General features: G+C 35.5%; 1 protein-coding gene across 1 annotated transcript; it reads right to left on the reverse strand.

The window, feature by feature from the left end:
• Positions 1-5,894: 5,894 nt before the first annotated feature.
• On the reverse strand, positions 5,895-12,216 carry LOC130728251 (uncharacterized). Its single transcript, XM_057579645.1, has 3 exons — positions 12,040-12,216; positions 11,006-11,216; positions 5,895-10,678 (listed from the first exon to the last, which is right to left on the reverse strand). Exons 1-3 carry the CDS (start codon positions 12,199-12,201, stop codon positions 5,946-5,948), a joined length of 5,106 nt encoding a protein of 1,701 aa, XP_057435628.1. The 5' UTR covers positions 12,202-12,216; the 3' UTR covers positions 5,895-5,945.
• Between the last annotated feature and the right edge of the window lie 5,470 nt (positions 12,217-17,686).

Consider the following 17,686-nt stretch of genomic DNA (forward strand, 5'->3'; position numbering starts at 1 on the left):
AGATATCAATAATCCTCAACAATATAACAACAAATCAGATATCAATAATCCTAAAAAATATAACAACAAATCAGATATCAATAATCCTCAACAATATAATATCAAATCAGATATCAATAATCCTCAACAATATAACATCAAATCAGGTATCGACAATCCTCAACAATATCAATCAAACAATAACGTCTCGCAAGACGGGACAGTCCTGTGAAAATATTCACTCCACTGTCACTAAGTAACGCCTCAAAGGACGGGATAGTCATATGAAAATATCTACTCCACTACCACTTGATAACGCCTCAAAGGACGGGACAGTCATGTGAAAACATCCACTCCACTGCCACTTGATAACGTTTCGCAAGACGGGACAGTCCTGTGAAAATATTCACTCCACTGTCACTAAGTAACGCCTCGAAGGACGGGATAGTCATGTGAAAATATCCACTCCACTACCACTTGATAACGTCTTGCAAGACGGGACAGTCCTGTGAAAATATCCACTCCACTGTCACTAAGTAACGCCTCGAAGGACGGGATAATCATGTGAAAATATCCACTCCACTACCACTTGATAACGCCTCGAAAGACGGGACAGTCGTGTGAAAATATCCACTCCACTGTCACTTCAAGCAAACCAAAACATCTCATCCAACTCAGTAGTCACTCAAACAACAATCTCAAATTCAATAATCAAATCAGGATAACCACATGTTATTCATATTATCAACCAACATAAATCAATTCAATTACATACCAACTCTGTAACACCCCAATTTCTCAACTGAGGAGTCACATTAGTAACCTAACAAAGTCTAAGGACCAATCTGCAATCCCTAAAACCAAGGGAATTTTTTTTCTGTAAAACAACTAAACACTTCGGCTAAAAGGTTGGAAACATACCATAACTTTATTTAGATAACTTGTTTCCCGATATACAGTAATAATAGTTTACAATACCATAAGTAAGGTTCAGAATAAACATGCGCACTTTAACAGTGGCGGAAGCAAGACTTTAATAACAGAGTTCTCATAAAGTAAAAGAGACTCCAACATAATCCACAAGAAGAGAAGCAAAGCTGCTTCTCATACCTCTACTCCACCGCTTACAACTCGATCTCCAACTCGAGTAGCTATGCCTCGGCGGAAGGATCTCCATCGCCTAATAGCGTTAAGCGCCCAAACAACAAGTAGCAAATAGAAAGGGTTAACTCCATGCAATTACCATGTATAAAAGAGAAAAATCATGTTGTTCGAATTTAATTACCTGGCATGGTAAATAACTAGCAACATAACTCAACTCATATATCAACAACTTAAACATAAATCGGACTCAGATAATAATAACCTCAACAATGTAACATCAAATCAGATATCAATAAACCGATACGAAAATCCAACAACATAGGGTCAGGTGTTAGTTCCCTATAATGCAACTATATGCTGCTAACAAAATGGATCGATCAATATCGTCTCTCAAGACGGGACAATGATAGGACACACCTCCTCATCGCCACTTATAACGTCATACATGACGGGACAATCATAGGACACACCTCCTAATCGCCACTTAACGTCACACAAGACGGGACAATCATAGGACACACCTCCTGATCGCCACTTAGCATCTCGCAAGATGGGACAATGATAGGACACACCTCCTCATCGCCACTTGACTCAAGCCCTATATGCCAAGTCAGACAATAACAAAGCCCACCCAAGGACCAATCCAAAGTAACCACATGTTCCATCCACTAGGAAGCAGTAACGACAGAAACCAGTAAACGGCCGAAGCCTCTCAGAAAACATTTTCCGAATTCAGCATAATAATCATAATCATCTGCCAATCAATATAAACATCTTCATCTCAAACACAGGCAGTGCGATAAAAGCATGCAAGACTCAAAGACGCTCTAAAACCGAGTTACCCTTACCTTCGTGAGTAGAAGTTGGGCATGGAAATTGCGAACCTAGAACAAAGAAAACACAATCATCAACACAAGCTTCACTAGGAGCAACACGATCTACTAATACTAATCGAAATCGTAAAGAAAGCCTCTAAAGCTTCAGAGTTCCTATTTAGGCACAAATTGACAACGGAGACTTCGTTCGCTAAAACGAGCATAACTCGAGCTACAGAACTCAGAATGACACGAAACCGGCGCCAAAATTTCGACAATTGAAAGAGCTACGCAATGGCTCAGGTCATAGAGACCCAAAAATTATTTTTGGACACGGTACCCAAGCAATTAGGTTTCGGCCACTATGGAAAATAGGGTTTTCGAACTTTTTCTTCGATCTAAATCAATTCACAAGGTAGTTTTAGGGTAAAACTAAGGCAAAGAAATTGTCGGAACAATTTTCGGACAATCGGGTCGAAATACGACTATCCAGGGGCATTTTGGTCCAAAATAAAGGCTCAAAACTTCAAAGTTATCAGTTCGGAAAACAAATTTGACAGCATTGATCCTCATGACATCCGTGACAACAAATCCTAAAGGCACGAAGTCAGATTACAGCTTTTCGACAATAAAGTTTCGAAATGTGCGACTAATGGGGTTTTGAATCAATTTTTCAGATCTTGGACAACTGAATCGCAATCGGCGATTACTGACAGAGGTTTTAGACTCATGGGAACATAAGGAACATAACCCAACCAAGAAATCAAGGAAATCGGACAATTTTAGAAAAAGCTCAAAACTGTGAGCACAGAAACGACTTCAGAAACGCAACAGAAACAGTAAACAGAGGTAGGATTCATGCTAGTTACCTCAATACCTAGAAGTAGGGACGAACTGCACGAAGATTGGTCAAGTTTTCGCGAAAATTTCTCCTCTCCTCCTCTCTCCTTGCTCGCGGCCTTGAATGGGTGAGAATGAAGAGATTTTGCTTTTTCGAGCTATTTATAGGCAGGTGAAATCGCGGGAAAATGAAAATTTCGCGATTCCGATTTTTGCAGCACGTCCACCGAGGAATTCTAAGAGAGATTCTGGCGTCAGAATTCCAGAACTCAAAACAATTATCTATGATTTGGGAAAAACGATATCTAAAATCCCAAAGGCGGTGTAAGTTAATCTGTCCCGTTAAACTACTTTTTGCTATGATGCTCAGACGACAAAACTTCCTTCTGAAGAAAGATTGGAAATGTCGAAACAAATCTGGCAACGCGGACGGAAACTTCGTTAGAATTCCCGAATAGAAAAAGTCTTCATCCATCGCTCGAATCTAGGGTTTCGAAGCAAGGAAATTAGCGTCGTCGGACTTCCGAAAAGTGAATACTATCGTGCGTACAGTCTAGAGTTCCGAAATGAAACGCTGGTCGAAGGAAAAATAAAGAAAATCTTTAAATTTTCCAAGGATTCGAAATCTCACTTAAAACGTTGCTCTAAAGCGAAATTAGCCTATTCTGGACACGCTTGCCATAAGGCGGGTGTGCAGACGACTCGCTCTAATTCCTAAAATGACTACGCAACATTCCTCAAGCAATTCCTGAACTTTCTTCTTCATTAATCTTTCTCAAATATCAAACTCCTGTCACGCTTACACTGATTCTACGCGTGAGTCGGAAATTAGCTTGTTCTGAAAATCCAGGTCTTACAAACTCAGTTCAATGACAGGAACCAGTAAACGGCCGAAGCCTCTCAGAAAACGGAGACACACGTCTCAATAAGTTCACTCGGCTGAAGCCTCAAGAAAACATTTGGCACAAGCCTTAGAAAACATTCAACATAAGCAAGCATACAACATTGCAAAACATGTCAATATTTCAATTAATAGCCAATCAAATTAAACACCTTCATCTCAAACGCATGCAGTGCGATAAAAACATGCAAGACTCAAAGACGCGCTAAAACTGAGTTACCCTTACCTTCGTGAGTAGAAGTTGTGCATGGAAGTTGCGAACCTCGAGGCCTACGCGTTGCAACGAACAGAGTGACGATCAGACAAGAATCAGCGAAAATCAATTCTCCCCTCCTTCCTCCTCAAGCTCTCGGTCGTGTGTGTGTGTTGGTGGTGATGATAATTTTTTTTTGATTTTTCAAGCTATTTATAGAAAATGGAAAACGCGGGAAAATGAATATTTCGTGATTCCGATTTTTCCTGCACATTACTCTGCGAATTATAAGATAGAATCCGACGACAGAATTTCAGAACTCGAAACAGGTTTCTTGGAATTTAAGCAAACGATTCACTAACGGTGTTAATCGATTTAACCCGAAAAGTTACTTTTTGTAATTGATGTCGGAAGAGAAAACTTCCTTCTGAAGAAAGGTCGAAAACATCGAAAGAAATGGGTGTACGCGTGTGGAATCTTCATTTGAAGCTCCGAATAGAAAAAGTCTTCATCGACAGTTTACTTTAAGGTTCTTGAGCTATCAGGGATTCAGTTTCGGCAAACTTCCGAGAATTGAAATCGGTCGTTCGTACAGTCCAGGGTTTCGTGTCAAAACACTTTTCAAGGAAAGGAATAAGAGGAATTCTTATATTCCTCTGAATATTTTTGAATATCGTTTCTACAGTGCTTTAAGAGCAGATTAACCATTTACTAACGTTTTTGCCCTAAGGCGGAAGTGAATAAGACTCGTGTTATAACCTATAGCGACTATAGAACTATTCTTAGTCATTCCCTGAAATTTCTTTCTCATTATACTAATCCGAACATCAAACAAAAGTCGAGTTCCTCTCACGCTTAAACAGAATCCTATGCGTGAGGTGGAAATTAATTAATTTATTTTAATTCTAAAATCCTGGGTCTTACAAAGATCACCGCTCGCCACATCCAAGACCTAATAATGACGGCGGCAACAAGTCGAGCGGCGCATATGGCGAGAGGATTTGTAGGCGAAAGGCTAGCGTCACCGGCGGCGGTCTACGGCAAGCGGTGATGGCGAGAGGTGGCGGCAAAAGATTTTAAGGATGAAGTTTCTTTTTTTTTTAACGTGGTTGAATTGATTTTTACGGTTATTAAGTTTTTTTTTTAACTAACGGTTACAAAGTCAAGATTTGTGATAGTTTTTGAAATACAACATAAAATATTGATTGCTGAAGATTTAAAATATAATTTGATAAATGTTATGGGTTAAATCATAATTTATGATATCTTGAGAAGAAAGTATAATAATGTAGATTAGTTGGGACTAAAATTTAGTTTAGTAAAATGTTGGTGTTAAAAGATTGAATATCTAGTTACTACTAAAAATAAAAAAAATAGAATTAACACGTGTCATGCCTTTATTTATTGCATTTGAGACTGTTTTGAAACTGTCTCAAATGAGACAATAGGCAAGAGGTCACCCTTTTTGGTTTGTTGCTGTACATCCTTCTTGTTAGAGATTGGGGCTTTCTTGTTTATTTTTTTTTGGGGAAGACTTGTTTTAGAGGTGGGTCTGGTGCTTTCTCTTCTTTCTTGTAGAGGTTATTCTCTAACTTTTTATCAATATTAATCTATGCTTTTGTTTTCGAAAAAAAAAATAGAGTTAAGCGTTATTCTCACAAACCAAGAGGGGACTAAGAGGGGTGAGTGTATTTTACTCTATAATTTATATTCATTTTCTTAATGGGTTGGTAACCCTTTTTTTTTTTTTTTACTGTACTCAGGCATTTTTTTTATTGTTACATTAATTTTATGTAAATATGAAAATTTCTACTAGAAAAGTTTCCCAAATGGAATTGTGGAAACCACTTTCATACGTGAGATTCCAAGTCAGAGACCACAAGCTGCTGTCAAGTCAGATAAAAGTAATTTAAGGAAAGCAAAGATATCATAGTCATAGACTAGTACTTGAGTAATTCAATTAGAAAATCAAAGTACTAACAAGTCATAGACTCATAATTCCATCATTAAATGATCACAAACCACTGACAAGGGAAATCAAAAGCAAATAAAACAAGCAAACTCAAAACATAGATTAGAGTAACAAGTAAAGCTTAAGATCTATGCAGTAGACTTATTCAGATGGGAATGCAGAACTTAGGAACTCCTCATCCTCACATGAAATCTGCAGATTCTTGGACTCCATCAGAAATTCAATTTCTTCTTTCTCAAATTTCAGCACAAAACCCAACTTGATGAGCTCACAGAGTTCAGGAATGTGTTCAAGATTCTCACGCAGAACACCCTCGGATACTGCTTCAGAGAAATAAGTAGCATATTTCAGTGAATTCCCAGAAAGCCCATTCTTCTTGTGGGTGAAAAACTTGGAGCCTTGCCTTTCCCAGCGCACCATTCTGTTCGCTTTCTTGGTAATCACGTCACCTGAAGATAGTGACAAACTATAGCTCACAGTGATTGGTTCCAATGTCTCAAGGAAACTCAGGTTTAAAAGACCTTTAACAGCTTCATGTCTCTTTTCTGGTTCCATTTGTAGGCTAGAGCAAGCAAGAAAACCAAGAATAAGTGTAACAAGTCCCTTCACATTGAAAATAGTATTTGGATCAACCTGCTGGAGCTCAACCTCATTCAGAAATGATGATTCTTCTTTCTGCAGAGATTCAGAGATATTTCGAACACCAATTTTTCTGTAAATATCAAACAATTTAGACCTCGATGATGGCACCGGGTTCTGCTGAGGATACCAAGCGAAAACCGTTTCATCCTCAAAAATCTTCTTCAGGTGAAGGTTATCAGGAATAAAAACATCCTCTTTATCCAATAAAAATATTTCATTGTTGCCTGATGCTGCAGGAAGTTTCTTCAAGCTTTCAGAAAGCTTCTTCTCTGGATGTAAGCTCAAATGCTTCAAGATAAACATCCAGAACATTGTACACTTGTCAAATGGCAACTGTTCCACAGAACTCTCCCAATCATTCCAAAGGGCAACATAATCGTCAAGTGAGGGCTTGTTCCTGACTTCAATGGCAAAGGAGAAGAAAGGAAGAATCTTCTTATCATATATGCCTTCAAGAACATGAAACTTGGAACCAAAAAGATTATCCGGGTCATGTATGATGCATTCTTCAGAATTGACCCACTTTCCACCTTTGATTCCATCTGGAATCCACACATTTTTGGCCGCTTTATCCTCAGGTTTCCAGCTCTGTTGGTTCAAGTACAGATATATCTTTACAATGGTTTCATAATCAGAGAGAAAGTCCAGGTGACTAGCAACCAGGTTGCATCCTTTCTCTACTTCAACAATAACTCCTATTTCATTGAGTTCTTTGCTGTAAGATGCAATTTTAGGTCCATAAAAATTCTCATCAATGAAAGGACCGTCACTGGGCTTCAGGTACAAATCCCATTTAGAATTAAACAGCAAACACTTATCAGGAGGATGATAACCAGCATGAGTCTTTAACCAATTTCTGGACAATCTTTTTGTGAGATCATCTTCAACGACAAGCTTCTTCTCTTGCATTAGAAGTCGGATGCACTCCAGAAAAGAAAATACGCTTTCAGGAGTAATGGTGGAGGGGTCTGAGGGGAATTTCAGATATTTAGGCACAAATTGCAGACCACCTTTCAATTCAGTAACAACACCAAAACTCTTCAGCTCTTCCTTGTACTCATGTATTCCCATGCCATAGCAATTGTCACTGTCATTAATGAAAGGGAGAAGAGTTATTGAAGAGATAGATTTCCACTCTGGACCATATAAAATGCACTGTCTTGCGTCCCTATAATCACCAAGCCTTGTCTGCAACCACTTCTGCTGTCGTATAATGAGTGAGAAATCAGAAGGAAATTTGTATTCAGTTGCCTTCAGCTTCTTGCAACAAGAGAGAAATGACCTGACATGCTGTGGATTAAATGAATTTTTCGAAACCCTTTGTTTGAAAAGAGGAGCAAACTTATCAATAGCATCTTCAAAATCAACAACCACCCCTATTTGCTTCAATTCATGTTTGTAAGTGAAAATCTTCTCACCATAGAACTTATGATCAATCACAGGAACATCATCAAACACCTCAAAGATGCAGCCCCACACAGGGTCATACCAGAAACATTCACTTGGTTTTTTATAACCCAGGTTGGTCTTCAAGCAATTTGTTCCCTTCAGTGAATTCAAGAGTTTACTAGGAGTATGCAAGGACCTGACGCATTGCATTATCAGGAGTACAGCATTAGCTGACAAATGAACCAGATTTGAAGGAGATCTTAAATGATCAACTACAACTTGGTAATTTCCAGTGAAGCCAGCTATCACACCCAACAACTTGAGTTCCTCTCTGAAATCAAATATTTCATCACCAATATAAGACTGGTCAATGAAAGGGATATCACTAATTTGTGATGCCACTTCCCATTCTGAATCATACAATACAGATCCCACAGGAGACCTAAGACCATGAGAAGTCTTCAGCCAACTTCCCTCTCTTACACTGTTGACAAATTTGTTTAGAGGCAGAAAATTTTTCCTGACATACTGAATGAACTTGAGCATTAAAACAACATGGCTCTTGCTTAAAGTGAAAGTAGCTGCACGAGTCATTAGTTCCTTTCCAATGAATTCACATGCTTCGTCGTAACTGAACATTACCCCAACTGTTTTCAACTCCTCGTCATAACCTTTTAATCTTTCCCCGTAGAAGCTCTCATCGATCAGAGGAAGGTCAACAAGAACGGAACCACTTTGCAGAAGCTGTCCCAACGATGAGCGAATTAAGAATGACTTGGAAGGAGGCCTGCATCCATTGGCTGTAACTCTAAGCCAGCTCCCTTCTTTTATACATTTCAAGAACCTTTGTGGCAGCTGCACTCCTCTAGACTTCAGGTTTCGAATCCAATCCAAAAGCAAAAAGGCGTTATCTTTCGTTAGAGGTGTCTCTACGGCAGAGAATCCAGCATTAGGAGGAGAAATGTAGGGTATGTCAGAAGCATCAGCATGCTTTTTGAGGAATTCAATCAATTTCTCAGGACCTGTATATTGACCTGCATAATGAGAAGAACGCAAGTACTCCTTTCCCAGCTCAACATAGTTTTCACTTCTCCATGGATTAGTGACAATCAAGTCTGCCCATTTGCTCACATTTGCAGGTACAAGAACCCCATTCCTGCATTCAGTCACAGATCCATAGTTGTCCACAAGGGGCATTGAACCACATAGAGCATCGACCTCCCGACTTGATAAGTAACGTTTATTGAATGAGTGATACAAGAAATGAGCATATGCAATGGCGCGCTTGCTGTTATTTTTAATAGAATTGCAAAGGCCATTTGCAAAAGTGTACAGTCTCAAAGTCTTAACATGAACTTGATTTTCTAGCAAATCCAACAAAGTCCTCTTCTGGGAAAATTGCAAGATAGCTTCCTGTGTGCTTTCTGGCACAAAAAACTTGTTGGATGAACATGCGAATTCCTTGTTCCAATCAATCAGCCACGAGCAAGGACATGACTCACTTGAATCTGCTAGGACTACTTTCTTTGAACACTGTGTGCAATCATAAAAACTGAAATGGGACAGACTGCCATCAGGACCAACATATTTAATCAAAGGAACTCTCACCATCTTGGAGTCCTTAAACATTGTTAACCAGTTTTCAGTAACAAACAACAGAAGCTCCAGATAAACCTCTTCAGACACGCCATCTACAAGATTAGAGCTCTGGATGCACTTAGCATACCAATCAACATTGACTGGTTTCACCTCTAAAAAATTGAGTATGCGGTCATACACGCTTCTGTCAAATGCAGAACTCAAGATTTTCCTCCCATCATGAGAAGACAGGTCAAGCAAGTATACTTGTTCCGATCGAGCCTTACTCAAAATATTCCAGAATTCAGGCAGTAACCTGCCAACTTCGCGAGGCTTGTAGAAGTGCTTCTGCTTCGTGTATGTCTCAATAGGAACAATAGCTTCTTCAAGAAGTTTTGCTTTTATTTGGTCTCTGACATGGTTTAACTTCTCATATGGAGAACTCTCAATAGGAAGGAATCTGAACATCTGAGTCAAACTGGAAACGGGAGCTTCATCTGAACCTATTACAAGTGTTTTAAATGCATCCATAAAAGCCGTTGGAATGCATTCAAGTATACCTTGGTTCCACTTATCATCCATGAGAATTGTTTCGCGTGACGAAGCAAGGACAAAATCTGCTTGAATTATGAAAGGGAAATTAGTGGCCATCTCTGTAGGAAGAAAGGCATACACTCCTGGTGAGCTCAATCCCCTGTGAAGCCTCTCCTGATTCGGGAAGGCTAGCGTTATAACCCATTCCTCCACGCCCGTTCTCCTTTCCACTACATTTTCCACCCTCACATGAAACTTTTTCTTCCACATGTAGTAGCTGCATTCCTTTCCAGAATTAGAACTTTCCTCCGCGGAAAGATGAAGCGTGTAAGACTCAGCATTCATATTCTTCCTCGTCACGAAGTTAATCTCACTTGAAATAGAGACAGCAGCAACCGTATTCAGTTTAGGATTCTTATTGTGTTCCCTGACAGAGAGTTGTCTGATTTTGGAAAGGAATAATAGAACTTCTGGATGAATGCTGGAGAGTTGCTGCTTCACAGCTTTGACTTTATCCGACTTCAGAGGCAACACGATGGTCGTGGTTGGAAGGGAATCTTTGCCATATATCTGTCTTATTTCTTGAAGTGTTGGCTTCTCCTCAACCCATTCAGGAACTACATAACCAAGACTGCAATGTGGACAAGGCTTCTCATTGAACCTTATCTGATATCCATTGCTAAATATGTAAGGCTGAGCAGTAACCAAAAATACACTCTTGAAACCAATTCCTGCAATTCAACCACAGAAAAGGTTCCATCAACATTTACATTCATCTCATTTAGAGTCACATTTGACATTTGCTAAAGCATTGTTAAATTAGTTAAATTAGTCTTTGTTTCTTTTCTTTGGTATAAGAGCTCAATATAGTCTCTCTACTAGAAGAAAGATCTTGACATCGAACTGATTCAACAAAGATATGTGAATATTTGTATAATCCATCTAAAGGTGTTTGAAATAATTTAATCTTCATAGAAATCAAGAACTATTAACAACAGTCCTTCTTGAAATTAAAGTTCAGAACATTTTTGTAGTCACATCTAAATGACAGAGTGTACCTTTCTCGCCTATGTAACCACTGCTCCTACTGTCTTTCTTCGTGGACCGTCCAACACTGCAAACAGATTCGATGTTTCTTGGAGAGAAACCCTTCTCATTGTTAAAAATCAACAATGTGGCAGGAGCACCGCTATCTGTAATGTCCTCCGAAGTTATTATGAATTCAAGGGCTGGACTCCCTCCCTCAGGGTACTGGTTATCTTCAGCATTCTGTGGAAGTTGACAAATATATTTAGGATAGTGAATCAACAACTACCAACAAATATAATTGGATAATAAGATTGCTACATCATATATATTATAGACAGAGAGAATCAAACGATTCAAACCTTTATCCTGCTACTGAAACAACAAACATACTCAGCTTTTAACTATCAGGCACAAAAATGTGTTCCCTTACAAGGACTGGATCCTTGTGACATCATGATGTGAGCTTAAAAAATGTTTTTATCATGTGAAAACTCGGTTACTGTTTAGAGAATTTTACCCAAAGCTGAAATTATTTGGTTATGGTAGTAATATTTTATCCAAATAATTTGTTCTATTTTTCAGCATTTATTTTCACTCTTCAATTTCTACGGCATAGTTTAGTTTCAGCAAATTATCTTCATATTCTAGTTATTGAAAAACACCATAAGAAAACATGTAGTAATTCTATGTAAATAGTTTATGACATACTTATAAGCGGTTTTGAGCTTATTTATAAACTATTTTAATCGTATTTCAATACATTTTCACAAATTAACTTATCAATGAGCATTGATCCCTTATAGTACGATAAGCGCTTAATCATACTGTTTTTCCAAAATGCTTGACCATCTACTCTCAACTTAATCAAGCATTGCATAAAATACAAAAGGTAAAGAAAAACAAAAAACAGAATTGTCTAAATATTTCTAAAGCAACATAAAAACAAAACAAAAATTGTTGGCATGCATCATTACAAAATCAAAACAGGATAACACCCACACACACACACATATATATATATATATATGAAAAAGTTAAAAGAAATATGGTAAGAAGTGCTTACCTGAATAAGTTCCATGAGGAAATGCACATCTTTAGCATAAAGTTCAGCAGAGAGATTCTTGACAGCCTGGTGAAGATCCTCAGTTAAAGGGTTGGGTTTGCCGCCAATGGAGAATTTGTACCTTCGTATCTCTTCAACATGTTCTTTTGGTGTAGCAGCCATTATCAAAATCACAGGATCAGAAGTAACTAGTACTAGTGAAGAAGCACATACACGTTAGAAAGAGGGAAGCAGAAGAAAAGTGAGTGTTGTTGCTTTACTTATTATTGGGAAGACAAAGAGAGAGACTCCTTTCTTTCCTTCTTGGAGAAGTAAGTTGAAAAGACTTGGAAAATATATGGTCAATAATTATTGTTATTATTGTACGGTAAAGAGGTCAGTTACTTTTCAAATTCCACCACAACAGTTTTCGTTTCAGTTTCCTCCTCGACCTTCCGTCCTTCCAATAAGGAAAGAGTATTGGGCAATTTTTTGTTATTGTCTCACATGAGACAGTTTTAAAACAGTCTCAAATCAATAAATAAAGGCATGACACGTGTTATTTCTATTTATTTATTTTTTATTTTTAATAGTCATAAGATATTCAATCTTTGAACCCCAACATTTTACTAAACTAAATTTTAGTCCTAACTAATTTACATTATTATACTTTTTTCTCAAGATGTAATAAATTATAATTTCGACCGTGAAAAAAACGTATTTTCATCGTGAACATCATCTTCTTCCTCAGTCTGCCGATGTACGCCCCGCAGAGTGCCGCTCGCCGCAGACGGCTGACGCTCGTCGTTCGCCGAAGATCACCGCTCGCCGCATCCAAGACCTAATAATGACAGCGGCAACAAGTCGAGAGGCGCGTATGGCGAGAGGATTTGTAGGCGAAAGGCTAGCGTCACCAGCGGCGGTCTGCGGCAAGCGGCGATAGCGAGAGGTGGCGGCAAAAGATTTTAAGGATGAAGTTTTTTTTTTAACGTGGTTGAATTGATTTTTACGGTTATTAAGTTTTTTTTTTGAACTAACAGTTACAAAGTCAAGATTTGTGATGGTTTTTGAAATATAACATAAAATATTGATTGCTGAAGATTTAAAATATAATTTGATAAATGTTATGGGTTAAATCATAATTTATGATATCTTGATAAGAAAGTATAATAATGTAGATTAGTTGGGACTAAAATTTAGTTTAGTAAAATGTTGGTGTTAAAAGATTGAATATCTAGTTACTGCTAAAAATAAAAAATAAAAAATAGAATTAACACGTGTCATGCCTTTATTGATTGCATTTGAGACTGTTTTGAAACTGTCTCAAATGACACAATAGCCAAGAGGTCACCGTCATTTCCACGTGTTTGTAAGCTGTTACAGGCGTAGTTTTTTATTGGTGTCCGTTTCTTACGTGTTTTCTATTAAGAAAAAATATATATATTCCCACGTGCTCAATTTTTTTCCATTCTTCAAATAAAGGACTTTTTTTTAAGTTTAAAATAATATAAAGGACTTATTTGAGAGGAAAACTTAAAAAATTATAAATTTTAATTAATAAAAAAGAGAATACTAAGTTCAGAAAACCAAATAAGTTTTCCCCGTAAGATAACTCAAGTGGTAGGAGCTGGGACATAAGGGTTGGGCAGGGGGAGGTCTAGGGATCGATTCCTGTCGGGTGCAATTTATCTTTCCGATATACCGAAAAAAGAAAACCAAAAAAGAAAACAACTCATCAGCTCTTTTGTTTAGTTTGTATTCTCATAACCCTAATCCCCGAGACTCTAAGATCACGTTAAGTGGTAGGTCTCTCCTAACAAATACTTCTCCATACGCACCACCTAGAAATTAAACGTCGAACTAGATACTTAAGGAGTTCAACTATCTATCAGTTGTACTATCAACTCTACGATAAGAGGTTATAAAAGTTTTAATGGGAAAGTAAAATATTTATCAATTTAAAGTATAAACATACAAAAATAATTTATTTTTCATCCCTCCCTAAAATTTGATATTAATTTTTTTATCGTAAACTATGAAAATATTTACAATTAGTTATTCAAATTCAACTAACATTGTAGATTCTAGTTTTTCATTTTAAAAAAATACTCCCAAAGTGATGTAAGAAAAATAAATTAAGAGTAACTTTTGAGAAAGAGTTTATTATGCCTACAAGTAGCTTCCTTCATTTCCGATCTTTTTTATAATTGTTCCGAGGCACAATATATTTTCAATTAGCTTTCACTACAAGAAATTTCCAATTTTCCTACCAAAATTGGCTTCAAACAATATAGATATAATAAAATCAAAATATTATATATAATATTCCCAATAACATTCTATTTATAACTTTCTTTGCAAATGACATTGATTGGTAATCTCAAAACTCTACGTTTCCATGTCTCGAGTTTGCCGTGTTTTCAATCAGATCCATGAGTTGAATGCAAATTTACAGTGCCATCTGCTCCATCTAAACTTTCATATAATTATATTATTCAAGTTCAAGTGCATAACAAATATAAAATTTATTTTTGGGGGATTATTAAATATATCATGTTTTATGTAGCAAAAAAAAAATACCATGTTTACTATTTTTATTCCGTAAATTATAGCTCAAGTCGTAGTGAGGATAAATGGGTTGGAGACGTGTGTCCAAGTATTTCCATGAAGATGATTCTAAATGTGTTTTTCAATGTACTCAAACAAAACATACCATAATTCGTAGTTTTAATTTTATATTATAAACTAATTGATTGATATTATTTTAAAAGATTTGGTCTATTATTTATTTTAGATTTATTTTCAGAGTATATTAATTAATTTTTATTGAATTTTCGGATTTTTAATTAATTGGGGTTTTATGAGTTTTTATTGTGATTTGCTAGATTTTGGAAGTTTTTATCTATCTTAATTTAGTACCTTTTTAAATTTTAGATTTCATTAGGATTTAGATTGTTTATTTCTTAATTTTATCTTAATTATCTTATTATTTATTTAATTTTAATTCCAGGAAATATTTTATTTTAGAGTATAATAATTATTTTTATTGAATTTTCGGATTTTTAATTAATTCATGATTTTATGAGTTTTTAATGTGATTTTCTAGATTTTGGTGGTTTTTATCTATCTTTATTTAGTACATTTTTATTTTTTAGATTTGATTAGGATTTAAGTTGTTTATTTCTTAATTTTATCTTAATTCATCTTATAATTTATTTAATTTAAATACCAGGAAATATTTTATTTTATTTTTGTGTTATTGTTAGAGTATAAATTAATTTTTATGGTATTTTTATTGAATTTTCATATTTTTATTTAATTCAGGATTTTATGAGTTTTTATTGTGATTTGCTAGATTTTGTTAGTTTATATCTATCTTTATTTAGTACATTTTTTAATTTTAGATTTGATTATGATTTAGATTATTTATTTCTTGATATTATCTTAATTTATCTAAAACTCCCATCAGGAAAATTTGATTAGGTGTCACTCCCAAATTAATTCTCAGGCCAATTTGATGATGTGTCACTCATAGATTAATTCTCATTTTATATTAAAAACATTAAAAAGCATATATGTACATTAAAAAAAATACGTGAAAAAATAAGCATGTATAAAAAAATATTTTTTCAAGATTTTGTTTTGTGTTTATTGTCATTTGTTAGATTTTGGTTGAAACCGATTTTTCAAAGGTGATTTTAAATCTGGTTTTTTTTTCATAAAATTTTAAAAGAATTGCCATGACTATCTAAGATTTATCTACATTAAATAAAAAACTAAAAATTCAATAAAAATACCTTAAAAATTAATTAATAAAAACTACCAAATCACATTAAAAACTCATAAAATCCTTAATTAAATAAAAATAACATAAAATTTAGTTAATACTCTAAAAATAAATATTTTTCCTTCACCTAAAATTTATTTCCATAAAAAATCTTGAAACCGATTTTTTAAATGTAATTTTAAATCTGAGAAACTTTTTCATAAAATATTAAAAGATTTGTCTTAATTATCTAAGGTTTACCTAAATTATTCCTTACTAATACTGTATCAGCAATCTCCTCCCCTACATGCATCAGATGTGAACATGTTGGCATGCAGGAAAAATGAGGAAGATCACTCGAGTATGCAACTTACTTTATGTGGTGCTGATAATTGTGTAAGTGTTTGACATAAACGTTGTTGAGTAATTAGATTATTTTCCTCATCCTCTTTTGATATATTTGTTAGAATGATTTTCCCTCATCGTTCGTGGGGTGAAATTGAAGGTGCCGGTTATCGATTTGAACGACCGTGATGAAGGGAAGGTTCTCCATGAGATAATTGATGCAAGAAGGGGAAGGCAAATGATCACGCGTCCACCTAGCGCACTTTCTTCTACAGAAAGAGATGAAGAAATGGGCTTAGACATAGCAAATCTACATCCATGGGTGATTATCAAAAGAGACAAGGAACTGGATTTGATTTAAATGATACACTTCTGTTTGACTTCTTTACTTATCAAGGTAAATGCAATTCTCCTCTAAAGTCATTAATAATTTATTTTCTTACTTACCAAGCTCATATAAGTGCATTGGCATGTCATGATCTGAACTTAAGGTTAGCATGTCATTACCTCATGATCTCCTGCATAGAAAGAGAGGGTATAGTGACAAATATAGTAGTTTTCTCCTTCATTTGTTTGATGAAGAAAGTATTCGCAAAGACGGGGTTAATCCCATGGCAGAGCGGTGTGATTACCTTTGAGACTCACGATATTGCTCAGGTTCGTGCTATGATCTATGATGAAAAAACTGATGTATGGTTGTTTGGTTTTCTCTATCCTGCTTTAACTCTTCAGTTGCCAAACAAAAATATATTCATTGCTATGCTTATATTCTTATCTCAATGAACTCCTACTTTTATCTATTCTTCACTACCTGCTTCAATATCACATTTTTTACTTCATTTTGGGACTGTGAAATAATGGCAATTCAAATGTATGTTATGTTCTGTTCTGTTACAATTGGGGTAGAATTGACCAGAGCTTTCACGGTTGATTACAGTTGTGTAGAAATGTGGATCTACAATTCATATTTTTAATGAACCTTTTTTTCTTTTATGTGAGTACTCATTACAAATATGATCTGTGAAATTTATAAGGTAACTCAACTTGCTTTTGTTGAATTACCATATTGCACCTAAAATTTATTAAAAAAATTGATATTAAAACAAATATAAAAGTTTAATATAACTTAAAAGTGTTTTTCACAACTTTTTATATTTATATAGATAAAACTATAATTTGCACGAAATGTACAAGTTTCAATTTAAGCCTTTTTGTCTACTTTGCTCATCAATCCAGACTCTTCTATTTCATTTGTTGTTTATTAATTTTTTAATAATCAATGTATTGATTGATGTATCAAATACAATAGACATATTTCCCGTGCAACGCGTGGGTAAAAAAACACTAGTATGTTTAATTTTAGTTAATTTGATTAATGATCTGACATGTAATTTTTTTTAAATTTTAATTTTTTTAAAATCCACATAAGCATAACTAACACAGTCAGCGATCCAAATCATCACTCGCTGGAGCTCCGCCCCAAAAATATTTCAAAGACGAGAATCAAATGCAATAAATTTTTCGGCAAAGGACTTAGATCAGACGGCGAGACAAAGA

Source organism: Lotus japonicus, chromosome 1 (genome assembly GCF_012489685.1).
Source record: "Lotus japonicus ecotype B-129 chromosome 1, LjGifu_v1.2".
Lineage (NCBI taxonomy): Eukaryota > Viridiplantae > Streptophyta > Magnoliopsida > Fabales > Fabaceae > Lotus > Lotus japonicus.